The sequence below is a fragment of the Dunckerocampus dactyliophorus genome, chromosome 4 (genome assembly GCF_027744805.1).
Source record: "Dunckerocampus dactyliophorus isolate RoL2022-P2 chromosome 4, RoL_Ddac_1.1, whole genome shotgun sequence".
Taxonomy (NCBI): domain Eukaryota; kingdom Metazoa; phylum Chordata; class Actinopteri; order Syngnathiformes; family Syngnathidae; genus Dunckerocampus; species Dunckerocampus dactyliophorus.
The window spans coordinates 3,024,401-3,043,807 of record NC_072822.1 but is presented as its reverse complement, the minus strand read 5'-3'; the positions used below and the strand labels follow the sequence as shown (position 1 = coordinate 3,043,807).

The 19,407-nt window shown below is 40.4% G+C and overlaps 2 protein-coding genes across 9 annotated transcripts in view; one reads left to right on the top strand and one right to left on the bottom strand.

The window, feature by feature from the left end:
- Positions 1-275: 275 nt before the first annotated feature.
- LOC129179543 (leucine-rich repeat-containing protein 43-like) lies at positions 276-12,713 on the top strand. Of its 5 annotated transcripts, none has more exons than XM_054772909.1 (13): positions 276-795; positions 2,938-3,150; positions 4,955-5,065; positions 5,193-5,332; positions 6,347-6,585; positions 6,664-6,827; positions 6,911-7,040; positions 9,672-9,811; positions 9,909-9,995; positions 10,283-10,392; positions 11,225-11,425; positions 11,500-11,587; positions 12,386-12,713. In XM_054772909.1, exons 1-13 carry the CDS (start codon positions 709-711, stop codon positions 12,410-12,412), a joined length of 1,737 nt encoding a protein of 578 aa, XP_054628884.1. In that variant the 5' UTR covers positions 276-708; the 3' UTR covers positions 12,413-12,713. The 5 variants fall into 5 exon arrangements, with proteins under 5 accessions (XP_054628884.1, XP_054628887.1, XP_054628883.1 ...); XM_054772908.1 differs by having other exon boundaries at positions 278-795; positions 12,400-12,713; XM_054772911.1 differs by lacking the exon at positions 10,283-10,392 and having other exon boundaries at positions 278-795.
- The window catches only part of clip1a (CAP-GLY domain containing linker protein 1a), a 28,568-nt gene continuing 21,710 nt past the window's right edge, over positions 12,550-19,407 (bottom strand). For all 4 annotated transcript variants that reach the window (XM_054772903.1, XM_054772907.1, XM_054772906.1 and 1 more), the window contains 4 exons: positions 18,061-18,190; positions 17,938-17,990; positions 14,276-14,403; positions 12,550-13,309 (listed from right to left, as the gene is read on the bottom strand). In XM_054772903.1, coding sequence (XP_054628878.1) covers positions 13,081-13,309; positions 14,276-14,403; positions 17,938-17,990; positions 18,061-18,190 — 540 coding nt within the window. In that variant the 3' untranslated portion in view covers positions 12,550-13,080. The remainder of the gene's footprint in view (positions 13,310-14,275; positions 14,404-17,937; positions 17,991-18,060; positions 18,191-19,407) is intronic.

Below are 19,407 nucleotides of genomic sequence, written 5' to 3'. Positions count from 1 at the left end.
TTCAAATAAAGTCAATGTTTGTAATTATTTTAATAATAATAATAACAACAACAACATTTTGACAATGTTGATTTTTATTTCTAATGTTATTTCTTTGGTACGTAGCCTACAAATGTTAAATAAAATAAAATTTAATTCAATGATTGCGTTACAAATTCCAAGTAAAGTCAAAATAAACCAAATCAATTCATATCAACTCAAACATTTGTAGCAGTTTTATCGGAACACCGACAAAATGCTAACACCGTGTCACGAATGACGTCACCTTCTGAGTTGATTTTAAGCGGGTCTGCTCTTTTTCCGTCCTCCCCCAAACGGCCTCGTGCACTGGTTTGGTGTGTTTTTGTGAGGAGCCTGTGAAGACTTGGAAGGAGATCTTTGATGATGAATGAATGATGACATGATGACAATGAAGCACTGCCAGCACCAAGCAATGCAGGCTATTATTAGCAAGCGCTTCTACGAGACAACCATCTCTTCAACCGTACCGCCGCATATCGTAGAAATGCAACCAACAGAAGCATTTAGACTCTTATTTTTTGCTCGCCGGTGACAATGCAGCTGCGGCCTCTTCAGAGACACGCCACACACAGACTGTTGCCAGGCAACCCCAGCCCAAACAGGAGCCTCCGCACTGGGAGGAAAGAGCGAGCGTTTTGGGATCATGGACGCCTCTCGTGACAAAAGCAGCCAGCAAATGGGAAGAGGATGAGCTCCATGGCGCTCTCGGCCGTGTTGGACAAGCATATTAGTCGCCTGTGTCTCAACCAGTTTCCCTGTGGAAAAGGCAGCTGGGTGAGTCGGAAATGGTGCAATCATGAAGCCATGTTCATCATGAAAACAACTATACATACAGTATCATTATATCATCATTATCATAATGATAACGCATTGTGATACCTCCGCTGGGAGCCTAATACGTTTTATATTGGACCGTCGAATAATGAGTATTAATAATAAAAAGGACACATATTCTCACACTAAATTTGAAGTGGCTCCTAACCTCATTTGACACTGGCTTGGTGGCTTTTGGCCTTCGCATTTGAAACTGTTGTAGCCTGGGTAGTAAGCAAGCCAACCCAACAGTTAACAATGCTAAAAGCTAGCGTGCTAATCTCAATTTATGCTAAAGCTAACTGCTAACTTCATTTGACACCGACCCGGTGGCTTTCGAGCTTCGTCTTTGAAACTGTTGTAACCTGATTAGTAAGCAGGCCAACCAAACGGCTGACAATGCTAATAGCTAGCGTGCTCATCTCAATTTATGCTAAAGCTAACAGCTAACTTCATTTGACACCGACCTGGTGGCTTTCGAGCTTCGCCTTTGAAACAACAGACAGTAAGCAGGCCAACAAAACGGTAATGCTAGCAATGCTAATAGCTAGAATTGGCCGCATGTGTAGCACTATTTTGTCTGCACCTAATAATTTGGCCTTGTGCGTGCCTAATGTGTTGGGATAAGATGGCTGACCGTTTGTGTTGTCGACATGCTATGTTCAGCACCCAAGAGGACGCATGCCCATAATAATGACAACCAATGTCTGCCTTATTTTGAAGTAAAATTTCATTTCCTTGAGAAAAAAGCCTTAATAAATTCTTTCAAATGCACTTTGGACATGTAATTACAGTATGTGGATTCATGTTTTCAAAGATGGCAGTTAAAAAAAAACACGTGCTTGGTTTCACCTAAATAAAAGTACACAAAATAGAAATCAACATACTGTATGACGGCAGAAATAAATTAATATCAAAATAAAAATGACCAATAAAAACCTCAAAAATAATTTTAAAAAGTAAAAATGACTGAAAAATGTGCGTCAAAATGGAAACAAATAATACAAATTATTTAAAGAAAATTGCAAAAAAAAGACTTAAATAAAAGTGTAAAAAAAAATTAATAAAAATGACTTAAAAGTGTAAATTATTTTTTTTAATGAAATCCAAAATAGTAATAAGTTAAATAAAAACGTAACAATAATAAAATAATTAAAAATAACAATGACTTACAAAAAGCAAAAAGAAAAAATAAAAATAAAAATGACTTCAAAAAAGTAATTTAAAATAAATAAAAAATAAAATAATAAGTGTAAAAAATAAATAAATTGGCTTGAATGTGTAAAACATAATAAAAATAAAATAAAAAAAGTAATAAGTCAAATTAAAACATAATAATAAAATTATTAAAAATAACAATGGCATAAAAAAACAAAAAAAATGAATACAAATACAAATGACTTTAAAAAGTAATTCCAATTATTTAAAATAAAATACGTGTAAAAAAAAACGACTTAAAAGTGTAAAAAAAAAAATTAAATAAAAAATAATAATAAGTTAAATAAAAACGTAACAATAATAAAATAATTAAAAATAACAATGACTTACAAAAAGCAAAAAAAGAAATACAAATAAAAATGACATTAAAAACGTAATAAAAAATGTAAAAAAAACAAACAAAATAGTAAAGTTTAAAATAATTTTTAAAAATGTTATTATATAATTAGAATTTATTTCTTACTTAATAATTGATATAGTTATAATTATTATAATAAAATGACTTGAATAAAAATATTAAAAATAGTCAAATAAATAAAAATAATTTTAGCGTAAAAATCAGAGAAATGAATGCAAATTAAAAATGACCCAAATGAGAGTGTAAGAAATAATACAAATAAATAAAAATGGCAAATAGAAGTGTTAAAAACCCCACAAAAACCCACAATAAAAATAACTTCAAATAAAAGTGTAAAGAACTAAAATACAAAAAATAATTGAAATGACCTGAATAAAGCTGGGTCGCAAATTCAATTTCCGAACATTTTTGATGCGCTTTTATGACTTTTTTGTCCAAAATGCTACTAAATGCTACAGAATGTTGCTAAACACGACCAAATGCTACCAAATGCTACCAAACGAAGGCGTGCTGTTGCTTCTTCTCAGCGGAAGAGCAAAGTCAACGCCGAGGAGGCGGACAAGGAGGACACGGACATGCTTTTGGACCTCCTGAGTTGTCCCCACTCGCCATGGAGGATGGACGAGCTGTGGAGCCAGCAGGCCGCCGCCCTAAGACGGGTGGCCGTGGTGGCGCCCGAGCGCATCAACGCCGATTTCATTTGCAGCTTCTTCAGCACGCTGCGCATCGTGGACAAGGACGTGAGTGCACTGGACATCTTCCGCTTTCTTTGGGGACTCGTTACTTCCTGTCTACACAATATGCCTGAACAGCGTCACTTGAAAAACAAATTGGCCATTGAATGAAGCGTTTGCATTTAATTCATAAACACATATTTGAAAAGTCGGATAGTTCTGCTTACTTGAAAAAGCAATCATTTAGTTGAAGCTAATAATAATAATAATAATAATTCATTAGTAACAAATAATAATTTGCAGTAGTAGTAAGAATAATTTCATCATCAGCCTTCAAATCAAAGAGTAGAATTGAATGTTTATTTGATAAATTACGTCATAAATAAATAATTTGATTAATAAATAAATACAATTCATAAAATGTCCAAAAAATGTATTTAAAAACATTGATACATTTGTGGACAACATTTTTTGGCGTAATTTTTTTATAAACTGTTTTTGATCCTGTAATTTTTTTATGTATTGAGTGAATTCATAAATAAAATAACAAATATATTTTTTAACACAGCTGGATAGGCTAATAATAGAAAAATACAATAGTTTGTCATTGTCATAAGAATTATTTCATCACCAGCCTCCAAATCAAATTTAATAAAAAAAAAATGAATTGAATAGAATTTATAAATAGAATTTATAAATAATGTCATCAATAAATTAAAATAAAAAAATGAATTAACTGATAAAAGATTATTTTAAAAACACTGATACATTTATGGACACTGCAAAAATTCAGAAATTTAAAATGAATTGCAAAGTACATTCATTGATAAAATAATACATATATTTATTGAAACACCAATATGGCACATTTTAGTAGTTAATTAATAAAACAAAATATGCATTTATAGTAGTAATAACTTCAAATCAATCAAATAACAATTGATATTATATATTATTAAATAAAAGAATTGAATAAAATAACATATATATATATATATCATATACAGCGTTCCCTCGCTCTATATCGCGGGTCATTATTGTGGATTCGATTTTTGTATTGCTTCTTTTTTTAAATTACAGCGTGTGAACGCTATTACAGGCCGAGCCTGGCCCTTTAAGAAGAATTGCTTTGTGGGAAGTTGAGTGTCTTTCTCTTTCCTCGCTCGTCTAGCTGCACCGCCCATTGTTTTCTGCGTCCTGATTGGCTGTAAACCATTGTCAATCAATCTCCTTCGTGCCATCCTGCCATGTCTGCTGCGTCATCGCTAGCTTGCCTGCGTGCTAGCTTGCAATGAATATTAGTTTTGTCTACAGTAAAGGATATAAGAACGCCACAGTACTGCGGAAATACGCGTGAGTGGCTTAATCATTTCTTGTGTCCGACCTCTGGGCTGATCATTAACATTCAAACAAAGGTTTGAGCTTTTTTGAGAGTCTTTAAACAAGAGAGAAATGTGAGAAAATGTTATTGCCCGTGTGAGAGAAGTGAATAAAGTGGATGGTGAGGGGTTTCACAGCTTTAAAACATATCTAATCATTGTAAAAAAAAATGAAGTTGGTTTCAGTTATTGCGGGCTATTTTGGGAACCAACCCCCCGCGATAAACGAGGTAACACCGTACACAGAATATATATTATTATATTTATTAATATATATACTGTATTTATAGAATTGTTTCATTCAAAATGCCAGTCAATCACGTGAGTGTTTTTGGGTTTGTTTTTAAGCCGGATGCCCCTCCTGACGCAATTACCGTATGTATTATGAAAGAGTGCAGTATTTGGCACATAATAAGTCAGAAAAAATAATCATGGTCATTTTCCTGTGGCACCCATCCAGTCCAAAAGTATGAACTGGTGATTTCTTGAAGGTGTCAGTCATCGATGACTGCCTGCTGAAGTTCTGCAATCTGGAGGAACTCGTGCTGAGTGCCAACAAAATCTCGGAAATCTCAGCAGACAATCTTCCCAGAACTTTGAAGGTGAGCGTCAGGCACGAGCAAGTGAATCACAACGGGTAGAAAATAAGTCTGTGACATCACGTCATTTTGTGGACGTCTCCCAGCTTTTGCTGCTGACTCAGCGTACTGTATGCACGTCTGTCCGCAGGTGTTGGAGCTGCGAGCCAACTGTCTGTCTGCTCTGGGCCGCCTGGCCAACTCCCCGCCGCCACGCCTGCAGTACCTGGGCCTGGCGTCCAACGGACTGGGCTCCCATTGTGATGTCACTCAGCTCACAGGAAGGCACTGGTAGGAGGTTACCCACGCAAACAGGAAGTGGCTTGTCTGTTAGACCAAAATGAGGTCAAAGACAGACTTTGCTGTTAATTGCCAGTCATGGGGTATGTGCCAGCCAACATGTTTACATCACGCAAGAGAGCATATTTGGTCGCCAACCATACTTCCTGACACTAGCAGGCCACAACATTAGGGACGCCTTGACAATCTAATCTCATATCAGTCTTTATACTCTTTATTTAGTTGGAAAAATATCTGTCAGTTGACTGGCGTTTCTGCAGTGGATTCAGAAAAACAGCAGAGCGCTCCTGTCGCATACAGTAGATAGATGATCTTTGACCGGCCTTTTTGCAGCCGTTTCCTAAAAACTGCAGAGCGTTTCTGTCACACAGGGGATCTTTCACTCGCATTGTTGCTACAAACAGCAGAGCTCTCCTGTCACAGATGATATTTCACTACATTTTTGCCGCTTATTGATAAAAACTGCAGAGTGCTCCTGTCACATTTTTTTGACGAGCATTTTTGCAGCAGGTTCCTAAAAACAGCAGAGCACTCCTGTCATTTAGACTTATATTATAGAGAATCTTCTCCTATCATTTTTAAGCAGATGATTAAAAACAGCAGAGCGCTTCTGTCACAGAGGACATTTGACTGCTGTTGTTGCAGCACATTACCGATAATAAAAATGGCAGAGCGCGCCTGTCACACAGAGAGGGTCATTGACTAGCAATTTTGCAACAGATTCCGAAAAATAGCAGTTTTCTCGCCGTATAGAGGATCTTTGCCTGGTGTTTTTGCAGCAGATTCCTAAAAACAGCAGAGCGCTGCCGTCATATAGGAGATCTTTGACAAGCATGTGTTGCAGTAGGTGTTTTTGAAAGCCACTAAGAGAGTCGCTGGGTGTTTTCCTGCTTTTCATTCCACTTGATTGTTGTTCATTGTAATAGCAACAATTGCCATTACAATTAGTGTGTGTCTGTGTGTGTGTGTGTCTGTGTGTGTGTGTGTCTGTGTGTGTGTGTTGAGGCCTCAGCTGGTGTGTCTGGACCTGAGCGACTGCGACTTCCAGGCCCAGTGGCCCCTCTTGAAGGCCCTGAGCACCATGCCTTGTCTCAGAACGTTGGTGCTGGAGGGAAACCCCTTCACCCTGACCCCCTCCTATCCGGGCTTCACCGTGGACGCCCTGCCCCGCCTCTCCTACTTGGACGCCTCGTGGATCACCCCCGAGGAGAGACACCGCTACCGAGGGATGGCCAAGATGAGCCGTGAGAATCCCCGGCATTGAGAATGGCGTAGATTAGATGGTGCGGGCGTGACGTGATGACTGTGTTGTGTTGGCACAGCGGTGATGGTGGACTGGGCCTCAGCCACAGTGCGAGTGGGCCGCATGAGGGGGATCCCGGACCCGCTCATCAATGAAGAGCCTGATGCTCCCGAATTTCCCATCGTCAGTTACAGCTACTTGATCACATACATGTTCTTTAGTCATCAGACCACCTCCTACCAGGTACAAGCGCTCACACGCTTCCTAACATCACTCAGCGAACGCTAAACAAAGTCTAACCTCGCACGCCGGACGCGTCTCCACAGGAAGTTGACGGCAAGCTGAAGGTCAAAGACCGAGGCGGCGCCGGCAAAACTAGCAAGAGAAGTGAAAAGGAAACGTCCAAATCGGACGCCAGTGTCAAATCTGACAACAGCCGCCTGGACACACCGTGTGGTAATAAGACTCAAGTATTATGTATTATTTACTTACACACCTAGGAACATGTGACAAGACACAATGCAACATCTGCTAACACAACACCTAACAACACGCAACACGTACACAATTATGATGCATCAGCACACATTCACTTACACGCTTTTAAGCATGTCTGAACACATACACAACATTTACACACATACCACATTTAGAACATTTACTAACACACTGAACACATGAATAAAAACATTGACCAGTATTACATATGATCAGACATTTAACACTTCATCACCTTATCACCTGTCACACACTAATTAGGGCTGTCAAATCATACACATTTTCATTGGATGAATCACCGTTTTGAAATGAATTTCATTAGTTCTTCATTAGTTCCTCACTAACTAGCCTGCATTTCTGTGCCTTAGTCATTAGTTCCACATGAGTTCCACATTTATTAGTTCCTAAGTAACTACTCTAAATTTCTGTGCCTTAGTCATTAGTTCCACATGAGCTCCACATTTATTAGTTCCTAAGTAACTACTCTAAATTTCTGTGCCTTAGTCATTAGTTCCACATTAGTTCCTAAGTAACTAGTCAATATTTCTGTGCCTTAGTCATTAGTTCCTCAGTAACTAGTGAAAATTTCTGTGCCTTAATCATTATTTCCACATTAGTTCCTCATTAGTTCCTAAGTCCATCCATCCATCCATTTTCTATGTCGCTTTTCCTCATTAGGGTTGCGGGGGCATGCTGGAGCCTATTAGTTCCTAAGTAACTAGTCTAAATTTCGGTGCCTTAGTCATTAGTTCCACATAAGTTCTTCATTAGTTCCTAAGTAACTAGTCTAAATTTCTGTGCCTTAGTCATTAGTTCCACATTAGTTGTTACTTAGTTCTTAAGTAAATAGTCAAAATTTCTGTGCCTTAGTCATTAGTTCCACATTAGTTCATTAATTTCTAAGTAACTAGTCTAAATTTCGGTGCCTTAGTCATTAGTTCCACATTAGTTCTTCATTAGTTCCTAAGTAACTAGTCTAAATTTCTGTGCCTTAGTCATTAGTTCCACATTAGTTCATTAGTTTCTAAGTAACTAGTCTAAATTTCGGTGCCTTAGTCATTAGTTCCACATTAGTTCTTCATGAGTTCCTAAGTAACTAGTCTAAATTTCTGTGCCTTAGTCATTAGTTCTGCATTAGTTCCTCACTAACTACTGTATTTTTGTGTGCCTTATTGTCAAGTGCGACCAAATCAAATGAATTTGTAGTTCTAAACGTAATTGAGGTGTTTTCACTCCCTTTTTTTGTCTGACCCACGAGGTGAAGCTCTTTTCCTGCAGCATTTTAGAACATCATATGCAAATGATATGCAAACTAGACAATGGCGTCATCTAGCGACTTCTAGGACAGCCAATAGCTACTTCTCTTACTGAAAAGTTGGCAACAGTGCTTGCTTGCTAGCTTGTAAATCAATCTTCGGTTCATCTGCAGCAGTTTGGGAGTCAAAAAGGCGCGAGTGGCTTAACAATTGCTTGTGTCCGACCTGTAGGTTGGTCATTAAAATTCAAAGGAGTCTTTAAACAAGAGAGAAATGTTACTGCCTTAAAACAGGGGTGTCCAAACTTTTTCCAACGAGGGCCACATCGTGAAAAGTAAAGGATGCAAGGACCACTTTGATATTTAGTAAAGCAACACATGGAGAGATGCTAAGAAGCTACGGTACATGGAGCATTCTGCTTTTGGAATACGGGTGAAATGCTACTAAAAATGACGTTTTCTCCATAATAATACGATTTCATTCTTGTAAAATTGCGACTGTTGTTCTTCATTCAGTTATGACTTTTTTTCTTAATATTTTGACTTTATTCCCGTAAAACGACAGCTGTTTTTTCATTTCAGCTTTCCTTCTATAAACGTTCTCCTAATTATAACTTTATATCGCTTAAAACAATCATGTATTTTCTTTATTTCAACATGATCATTTTCCTCATTTTACAAGTTTACTCTCATAAAATTGCAACTTTTTTCTCAATAGAAAACTTTTTTTTTTCCTTTTAATATTTTGACTTGACTCTGGTCACATTTGATATTTTGACTTTATTCCTATGTTGTAAATGTTCCCCCAACCTAAGTTTATTCCAACTTTATTCATTGTTTTTGTCTTTTTTCTTGAATATTTCGACGTCATGCTACTAAAATGACTTGTCCTCATACTACCACTTCTTTCTTGTGAAATGATGGCTTTTTTTCCTTGCTAGGTTACAACTCTTCTCTTAATATTTGGACTTTTGATTGATTTCCCAACTTTTGCTGCTGCTGTTGTTTTTTTTTAAGTTAAATTACATTGTTAGACTGTGCCGCGGGCCGCAAATGGCCCCCGGGCCGCACTTTGGACACCCCCGCCCTAAAACATATAGAATGATTGTAAAGACGTGACGTTGGCTGCTTACTGCGTGATAAACGAGGGAACACGGTCGTACAAATCCACACGCGTAGAACACGTTTCCTGGCACGTCTTCCGAGGGAGAGTTGATGATGATGAAGATGATGATGATGATGACATGATGTCAGTGATGGGAAAGCTGATGATGAAACGTGACCTCCTGACTTGTGGTGGAAGCGGTCTCTTCACGGCGCCGCCTGCGTTACAGAGTCGAGACACAGCACGTCGCGCCGCCCCTGGTCGACCTGCGTCGACTTTACCGACGCGCTGACGCTCATCGTGCGAGACGTGAGGGGCTTCAAGAAATTCCTCAGCCGAGGACTTCAGGTTCACGTGGAACAGGAGAAGGCGAGGCAAACGTTCAAAACAATCAAAAGAGTGCAGGATCCCCTCAGAAGATGTTGATGTTTTCAGGGCTCTGTTCTCCCCCTCATGTGACCCTCAGGTGCTCTCATGGCCTGTCGAGGTGTCAGACGACGCCCCCCCGGCCAAGGATGGTCAAGCTGCCACAGACAAGAAAAGAGAAAAACAAGTGGGTGGAGCCTCACTCTGGTTGCTCTCGCTTTGCTAGCACAAAAACGCTGTTTTTATGAGCTTACTGTAAAAATGCTAGTCAAACATCCTCGACATTGGAGGCCGCTGCCATTTTGACGGACCTGTTGCGAAAACGCTACTCTTTAAAGATCCTCCATATAGCAGGAGCATTAGGCTGTTTTTAACAACTTCATGTAAAGATGCTCTGCTCTGTATGACAGGAGCGCTCTGCTGTTTTGACAGACCTACTGCAAAAACACAACTCAAAGATCATCTATGTTACAGGAGCTGTTTCTCAGGATCTACTGCAAAAACAACTCAAAGATCCTCGATATGACAGCAGCATTTTGCTATCTTGAAGAACTTCTTGTCAAAACGCTAATCAAAGAGCCTCTGTATGTATTTTGCTGTTTTTAAGAACTTACTGTCGAAATGGTAGTCAAAGATCATCTACATGACAGGAGCTGTTTTAAGCATCTACCGCAAAAATGCGACCCAAAAGATCCTCCACATGACAGCAGCATTTTGCTGTTTTTAAGAACTTGCAACTGCAAATATGCTACTCAAAGATCCTGTTTAAGACAGGAGTGCACTGCCATTTTGACCGACCTATTGCAAAATGCTACTCAAAGATCCTCTATGTATAGACGGGGCCATTTTGCTCTTTTTAAGAACTTACTGTAAAAATGCTAGTCAAAGATCCTCTATGCCAAGAGTGTGCTGCTTTCTTTAACAATCTAATGTAAAAAAGCTAGTCAAAGATCCTGTATGTGACGTGAGTGCTCTCTGCCTTTAAGGACAGACTGCAAAAATGCAAGTCAAAGATCCTCTACGTATATGTACAAGTATGTGCTGCTTTATGGTAGTCAAAGATCATGCATGTGACAGGAGTGATCTGCTGTTTTGAAGAATCTACTGTTAAAAAAAAAGCTAATAAGCTAGTCGAAGATCCTGTATGTGACGTGAGTGCTCTGCTGTTTTTAAGGACATACTGCAAAAATGTGGTTCACAGATCCTCCATACGACAGAAGCTCTTTTAGGACCTACTGCAAAAACACTAGTCAAAGATCCTCTACGTGACAAAAGCACACTCCTGTATTTTAAGAGCTACAGTAATAAAAGACCATTCAAAGATCCTCTATATGACAGGATCATTGTTCTGTTTTGGCATTTGAGTGGCTTTAGAGTGCACTTGACAGCCTCTAACTGTAGAGGACTCGTCCTCAGGGAGCGGCTAAAACCAAGGACAAAAAGAAGAAAACGTGCACGGAGCTGGTCCCAGACACCCCCATCACCACGGTGGTGGCCTCAGCGCACGTCCCCCTGCACGGCCTGCTCCTCAGCGGAGGCCAAAGGGTCAGCGTCCTCTGTAACTTTGGCGTCCTGCACAAAGATCCTCCCGCAGAAGACGCTGTCATACCTGAGGAGGCAAGTTGCAGCGTTTGGGAAGGGATGGGGGGGGCGTGGCGTACCATGCTCATCGCGTGTTGCTCTCTTGAAAGAACGCCATGGCGGAGAAGAAAGCGAAGGAGGAGCCGAAGAAGAAAGCAGTCGGCCGTGCTGGAAACAAGAAAGCCGCAGCGGCCAGAGGTGATTTCCTGTCAACTAGTGGACATAACATTAGGTACACCCAGTCAGATCTCATACAAGAGCAGTTTTTACTTTTTTCAGCTGTTTTTTTTAGGATGGGACAACCGCAATGCAGTTTGGTAGGAATCTACTTATTCATATACTGTTAAATGATTTTCAAAGAAAAACTTCTAGGGCAAAAATAAAAATCTACATTCTACATCATTTATAGAACTAAAAAAAATAGAAGGGGTTAAGAAACATCTAAATATTTTTATATAACTGACATTTAAAGGAAAATCTTATTGAGAACTTTTTTTTTTACAATATTTTATATTTAATGTATTTTTAATGATTTAACATTTCCAATTTCCATATTGATAAATTACACTTTGAAATCCCTATTTTCTCTTCAGATAAAAACAATGGGTCAAACAACCAATCGACACATCGATAGCATTCTAAAACATAGCCAAACAACCCATCAAACACGATTTGTATTTTGAATGCTGTTAAAGATAAAAATATATATATTAATGTACTACAAATTATATTTTAAAATCCTTTTCTATCAGCGAGATTTTTACCAAAATCAAAAGATAGTGATATAACTATAAAATATTTAAATCTTCATTTTTCCTGGACAAAATCGACAGATAAAGCCAAGTCAAATAACCCATCAAACATGATTTATCAATCTTTGATAGGTGCAATTTTTGACAGCGCTCTTGGACATCATAGATTGTGCAGGTGTACCTAATGAAGCACAATGTTTCAGGATGCTGGTCCTAATGTTGAAGTGTGCATGGATATTTAAAGTGTGTGTCATGCAGTCATGGACCCTGACAACACACCCACTGGAGCCGAGGCCACCGTGGAGCTGAGCGTGGAACTAAAGAAATGGCGTAGTGCGTGTGAAGTGGCCCCACTGTTACCTCCCAAATGAAGAGAGGATGCGCACGAATGACTGCAAACACACCGGGTTGTGTTTGGACCCAGAACTTTTATTCATTTTCACATGGATATCCAAACTTTTAAAAGTCATTGTTTCTCACACACACACGCATTACAAAGTAGTAGCAAAGATGTGTGTGAAGTGCTTTTATAAGCAAGTGTTCAATGTTATTAAAGCCAAAATGTCCTCGTTTGTCTCTCTCTTCCTTACATGCACATTATCAAATCTTTTAAAAGTATTTCCCGGCTTTAAAAAAATAAACTATGGCTTGCCAATTTTCAAACAAAATGACACTCCATGGTGTCATTCATTCAATAGACTATTTTGGAGATTTGTAAGCCCCTGACAAGCTGTGCAAACAACATAGATCTATAAAAGACTCACACGTTGCCTTCGACAAATAAACTGCTTCATGAGATGTTGTGCAAAGATGGTGCACTCTTAAATTTAAGGGCTTATGTGGACGATTTAAAAAGACAAGCAATTTGAACACACAAACCGTACAGCGTCATCCAGCATCGTGTACAAAAAAAAAAAGGCGTTGATTGTGCGAGCGCCATCAGAAGGTCTGGTCGTCGTTGCAGGCGTTGGTCCAGTGGCCGAACACCTCGCAGATTTCGCAGTACGGCCGCTCCTCGCCCTTGCTGCCGTGGTAGGTGCTGTGTGGCGGCGAGTCGGGGGTCTGCGCTTGCGTGGGACAGTCCTCGGTTTCGTGCAGGTCGAAGCGGTCGCAGATGTCGCAAAAGCGCCGCGGCGGCTGCTTCTTCTTCTCGGGCTCCTTGTTCACACTGCAGAGCAAACACCACTAATCACCATTAAAGACACCGTTGTGGGACCTCGGACACTCTTGAAAAATATGATCGTATTGGAACTTGAACTCATTCAATCCCAGCCATGCTTCAAAAGACAACCGCTTCAGTACCGGCCACTTTCAAGGCACACACAATAATGTGTTCTACAGTTATATAAACATGAAACGCACCAACAGAAAGATTAGACTCCCGTCTTTCATCAGAAAAAAAATACTTTGTTTCTACCTTTTTCCGTTTAGTAAACAGCAGTAGAACATTTCAGGAAACTATCAGTTCCCGACTAGAAAAGGGAGAAAACCAGCTTTTTGTGTGAAAAGATACATTTCAAGCATAACTTTCACTTTCACTTTGACACTAAAATGTTTTGCTTCTGTGACAGTTCAAATATCTAAACAACAATAGCACAACATAAAAAGGGCTGTTTTACACCAAAATCATTTACAAATATACAAACAAACACCATGAACTATTTACAATTTTCACATTTGGAACTGAACTGTGTGTGTGTGTGTGTGTGTGTGTGTGTGTGTGTGTGTGTGAATGTGTGTGCACGTGTTAAAATTTCCCGACAATGCGTCACCTTCCGCACGCTGCACTCCACCACGCTCTCCAACGTCCTCCTTCCAGTCAGGTGTGAGCTTCCTTTCACTTCACTTCATCCCTGCCGAGCTCTTAAATGCACTTCTGCCACCTTGTGGCCGTTTTTATGCCTTAAAAGTGCTCTGAAGTGAAATGCATTTGTGGGGATTTGCATCATCACCTCTTTTTGCCTCTCGCGCAAAAATACGTTGTTGGGATTGGGGGTTCGGGAACATATAAACACGTCCTTGGTATTGAATGAGTTCATGTCCGTGTGTTAAACTACAGCATGAATTAGGAGTTAAACCACCTATGAGAATAGTATATGTGGAAATTCGCAACGGCTACGTTTATGTGACTCACCCGCCGTAGTTGTCCAGCTCGCTCGCATTGTTGCCGTTGAGAGCGGCGGCGGCCATTTTCTCCAACTTCTCCTTGAGTTCCTTATTCTTCTTCTGGAGGTCAACAATGACTGAATTTAAGAAGTCAATCTGTTTCGAGAAAACAAAAATACAAAAAAAAGAGTCAGAATTTTTTTGACAAATATTTTCAGAAGAAAAAAAAAAATCCTAGCAATTATGGATGGGCATTTGAGAAAACAAAAAATCCATGTGGAATTAGACCCAGTGAACCCAGTGAAGCCACCTGAGCTAACAGCAACAGCTAACAACTAAGGGTTGGCCATCATTGGAATGCCAACGATTCCAATTCCACTTCCTAACAATTCTCGATTCGGATGCTTGTTCTTTTCAGCTGTAATGTCTGGACTTCTCCATGAACTGGTTCATGATGATATAGAACTATAAAGGAACTGTGGAGTGTCGAGTATTTGAGCAACCCTGTGCTGGTTGCTGCCATGCTTCTAACAGTGCTAACCAATAATTGGACATGACAGACAGAAAAATGCCCATCCTTATAATATAAAACGTGAAGACACGACAAGGACAACAAAAAAAATGTGCCAATGTCACCCAAAAAGAAAGATGAGTGTTTTTAAGTAAGTCAAGCAAGTGGAGACAATTAACAGACTGGAGGTGGCACTGTCACACAGACACACACACGCGTGCAAACACACACACACGCAAACACAAGGATGCATGCATGAGTGAAGCGGATGGAAGAACGTCAACAAACCGCTGCCTGACGGCGGTGCAGCGTTGGCAACATCAGAGACAGAGCACAGCATTGGGATTTAAAGAGAAGAAGAAAAAAAAAAAGGTTCCAATTAGAACCCAGCTACAGCTACACAACACACATTACTCATGACACAGTGATAACGTTTCAGAGGAAACAAGGCCAATTCATTAGGGACACCTGCACAATTTAAGGAGAGCGTAGTCAGTGACCCATATGCCTGACAATAGGACGTCCAATATCAAAGATGACATGACGCTCAAACAATGAATGATTGCTGTTTCGCGGTTGAATACGACCTTGTAGTAAATAAATAAAAAAACATGCACACAATTGTACTTATTCTTGGCCTAAATTAAGCATTTTCAAGCATCAAAACAGCTAAATGAACTAACTAAATCAACTAAAATACAAACAAGGCAGAAGAAGCACTAATTGAAAATGTAGTATTCTATAATTGGCCACTAGGTGCCAGTAATTGTTGGGTGAGACCTGATCGCCAGGTCACCAGGTCACGAGCTACTGTTGGGTCATAACCCACAACAAGCTAAAACTCAACTCTCAACCTCCGACATCACTTCCTGTCCTCCACACATCTGTCCGTCTGACACGAACATTCCCATAGGGAACACATTTAATGTGACACATGCGAGTAGGAGTTTTATTTTTGTCTTAATGGCTTATTTACTCGTATTATGTCTACTATATTGGGCAATACGAGTGTGAAGACAATTCAATACACTGATGAGACAAACCGCAGGAAGGACACAGTCCAGAAAAAAAAAACTAGTTACTGCTAACATGCAAGTCTATGGGTAATACAAATGTAAAGGTGACTATAGGGCTGTTATTTCATGTCTAGAGGGCTCTAATCATGTTAAAACCCATACTTAGAAGATCGCCAACAGGAAATATTCCATTTATTAATACTGAATCCCAGAGGTGTGGACCCGGGTCATGCGACTTGGACTCGAGTCAGACTCTATACTTGATGACTTTGGACTCGATAATATCGTCACAGACTTCAACTATGCCATCAACAACTCAGGACATGACTCGGACTTTAGTCTGATGACTTGAAATGTTTGAGCTTTTCAGAGAGCGTGTCATGTAAAACGTGTCCCTGTTCAGAAGGCGTGTCACGTAAAACGTGTCCCCGTTCAGAGAGCGTGTCACGTTAAACGTGTCCCCGTTCAGAAGGCGTGTCACGTAAAACGTGTCCCCGTTCAGAGAGCGTGTCACGTAAAACGTGTCCCCGTTCAGAGAGCGTGTCAAGTAAAACGTGTCCCCATTCAGAGTGTGTGTCACGTAAAAGTAACGTGGTCGCTATAATCTGCCGCACTGAATGCTATCATCTACAGTATTGACGTGCAATCAGGTTTAAGAACAAACAACGAGGGTGTGGATTACATTTCTGTGAGCGGCAGACTGCTGGAGGGCGGCAATGATTACCGCCGGGACGTGTCAACATGCTATGGAAGAGAATTTCATTTGCATTTGCAAATTACGAGGTCATGGCATTTTTGTTTGGGAAACATTTAACAGTGCTTATGACTTGTAAGGACTCCAAAATGTCAAGCCTTGGACTTTGGACTAGACTCACTCGACCTGTCTCGTCTTTACTTGAGAATTACAAGTATTGACTTATCACCGCTGTCGGGTCTGGAACCAATTAGCCGCGATAAATGAGGAATGACTGTAACACCAAGGATCATTAAAGTTAGCCAAGTAACATACTAGAATATTAACAATACATAATCATCTGGGGATAATAATGTGACGTATTTCATGGCTGCCCTATAAAGGGTTACCGATGCAAAATATGTAGTCAGAAGGTCACCAAAATATTAAAGGGGACCTATTAAGCTTTTCCGACCTATAAATGCTGTTACAATGTTGTATTCTCGTGTTAAACGATCCCAAGGTGTCAGATAATGAGGTTTGCATGCTGAGCACCCCCGCTCTGCTTCGCTCTGCTCTGTTCACCGTTAGCACGCATGGCTCCCAGCGAATGTTTGTTGGGGTGTGCCTAAAAAGGCACGCATCAGGCACAAGTGGTTGGAGTTGCTGGTTCCCGGCCAGCAAGAGAAAAATATGCTCATCTGTCAACGGCACTTCACACGGGACTGTATCGTGAACATGGGCCAACACCAAGCTGGACTATCCAAAACATTGAAGTCCAACGCCTTTCCAACGTTACTTGGTCGTGTTGGAAGAGTCAGAACATCAAGCTGTAAGTGGCAATTTATCAGTGTCCTAACTGGGTTTATTTTGTGTAAATAATCGGACAAAAGGGGTTCGTTCAGCAGCTGTCCGGAAGTCCTCGGGAGCGCTTGGGAGTGTGACCAATCACAGCGGAGTGGGCTCGGCGGAAGGCGTACCTGGGGTGGAGTAAATTACACAGACCATTGGGGCGGGAGGCGGGAAACCCAAGGAAACACTGCAGGATGAGATGCAGAGTCTGGAAGATCCAGAAAGCTTTCTGTGCGGGTTATCGCATGTAGCTGCTCTATAGGAGTCCACAACTCAATACAAAGGCCTGAAAATTTGTATAATAGGCCCCCTTTAAGACAACCACAATCATGAAAAGATGTGAGGCAAATGCACCTTTTTTTATTGCATGGTTTGATTGTGCAGATGTGCCTAATAAAGTAGCCAGTGTGCGCATAAATCCGGTGCTGGTTTGTCTGCAGCCATTTCAACCTCTGTAAAACATTATACTGTCACAATCAACACATAACTCATGTCATGGTTCCATACGACTGCCCCAAGTAAGGAAGAAAAGCTTCATGGGGCGGGGCAGGGTAGGGAAGCAACACTGTCTATGACCCATACAGCAAGAAGAGACAAGGACAATGACAGGGACAGGGACAGGGACAAGGACAGGGTACCTGGCTCTCTGCAGTCTCCTTGTCTTCCCTCAGTTGGTCCAAAACAGCATCACCTGCAAACATGAAGACGAGGATCAATTCAACAACTAATCATAATAATAATAAAGCAAAGCAAACCCAAACCTGAAGGGGCGTCCCGCTCCTGCTCCAGCCTCTCCACACGCTCCTTGAGCTGAGCCTTGTCCTGCTCCAAGGCCTCGATGACTCCTTGAAACGTGTCGGCCGAGTCACTTTGCCCACGCTCAGCAGTCAGCTGCAACACCACATCACGTCACGTCACGTCGGTTCATCAGTAACAAAAACACGGCTGACAGCACGCGATGGCGGTCAGGGTTCACACGCCTGCCTCCTGGGGCAAATTTGAGTGCTGACAAGATCAACTGATGTTTGGGTGATATTTGTCAATATGAATGTTGATCAAAACAAATTAAAAGTGCAGTGGCTCCATCTAGTGGGGAGGTTTCATCAAATTGTAACCATTTTCGGTAGTATAATAAATCATTGCTGTTTCGTGGTTGGCTATGGCCTATTGGTCAAAAAAATGTGCATATTTAAAATGTGCATACTTGCCCATGTTAAGCATTTTCAAAAATACAAATAAGGCATTCAAAAGACGTGATATTGATCACGAGGTGAGGTAATGTTACTGTACTGCTCTGTGACACACAAGCATCACACTTGACCGCCGCAACAACAGTTTTTTACTGCAGGTTTGAATTCTCACAACGGGCACAATCATCCCTAACAAAAACACGGGCTACTGCGGTGGCCGTAAACCAGGCCAAGGTGAATCTCAACTCTCAAAAGATGTCACTTCCTGACAGTCCCCCACCAGAAGACGTTTTTAAAAACATTTAATATAAACACATACAAGCATGCGTCTTATTATGTCTTAAATGGCTCATTTTCTCTTATGTCTACTGTATTGGGTAATTTCATATCTTCATGGCTTTAATAATGTTATAAATCATATTTAGAAGGTTCGAAACAGTTTTTCTATGCCCTTAACTACAAAAATATTCCATTTCTAAACAAGGAATCCTCCTTCGTGGAAATTCACTCATCAGTCAGGTCTGAACAAGTTAACAGCGACAAACAGTGCCATCCAGGAGTTTTGGAACGTTTGGTCAATCCCTTTATTGTTGCCATAGATTTGGGTTTGCTCAAAAATTGAAACAAAATTATGGACTGATCAATTTTTGAGGCTCGTCTCTGTACCTTTTGGCAAATCCCAGCCTGGCCTCCTTGTTCTTCTTGCTAATGACTAGTTGCCATCTTGTGGGGCAGTCATTGTACTTGGCTTCATGAAGTCTTATATGAACAGCAGATAGTGATAGTCACTCCTGCCCTCTGCAGGTTGTTGATGTCACTAACAGCTTTCTTTACAGCTGAAGCTGAACAAGTGGTTTCCTTGTTCTTCAGGACATTCCAAATGGTTGTACTGGCTGCAACTAATGTTTGTGCAATGGT

Excerpts from the sequence above, each read along its gene's own strand:
- LOC129179543 (XM_054772908.1), top strand. The coding sequence starts at position 709 with ATGAGCTCCATGGCGCTCTCGGCCGTGTTGGACAAGCATATTAGTCGC. Across the intron at positions 6,586-6,663 it reads AGGGATGGCCAAGATGAGCC|CGGTGATGGTGGACTGGGCC; the intron begins GTGAGAATCCCC and ends GTGTTGGCACAG. Across the intron at positions 6,828-6,910 it reads ATCAGACCACCTCCTACCAG|GAAGTTGACGGCAAGCTGAA; the intron begins GTACAAGCGCTC and ends GCGTCTCCACAG.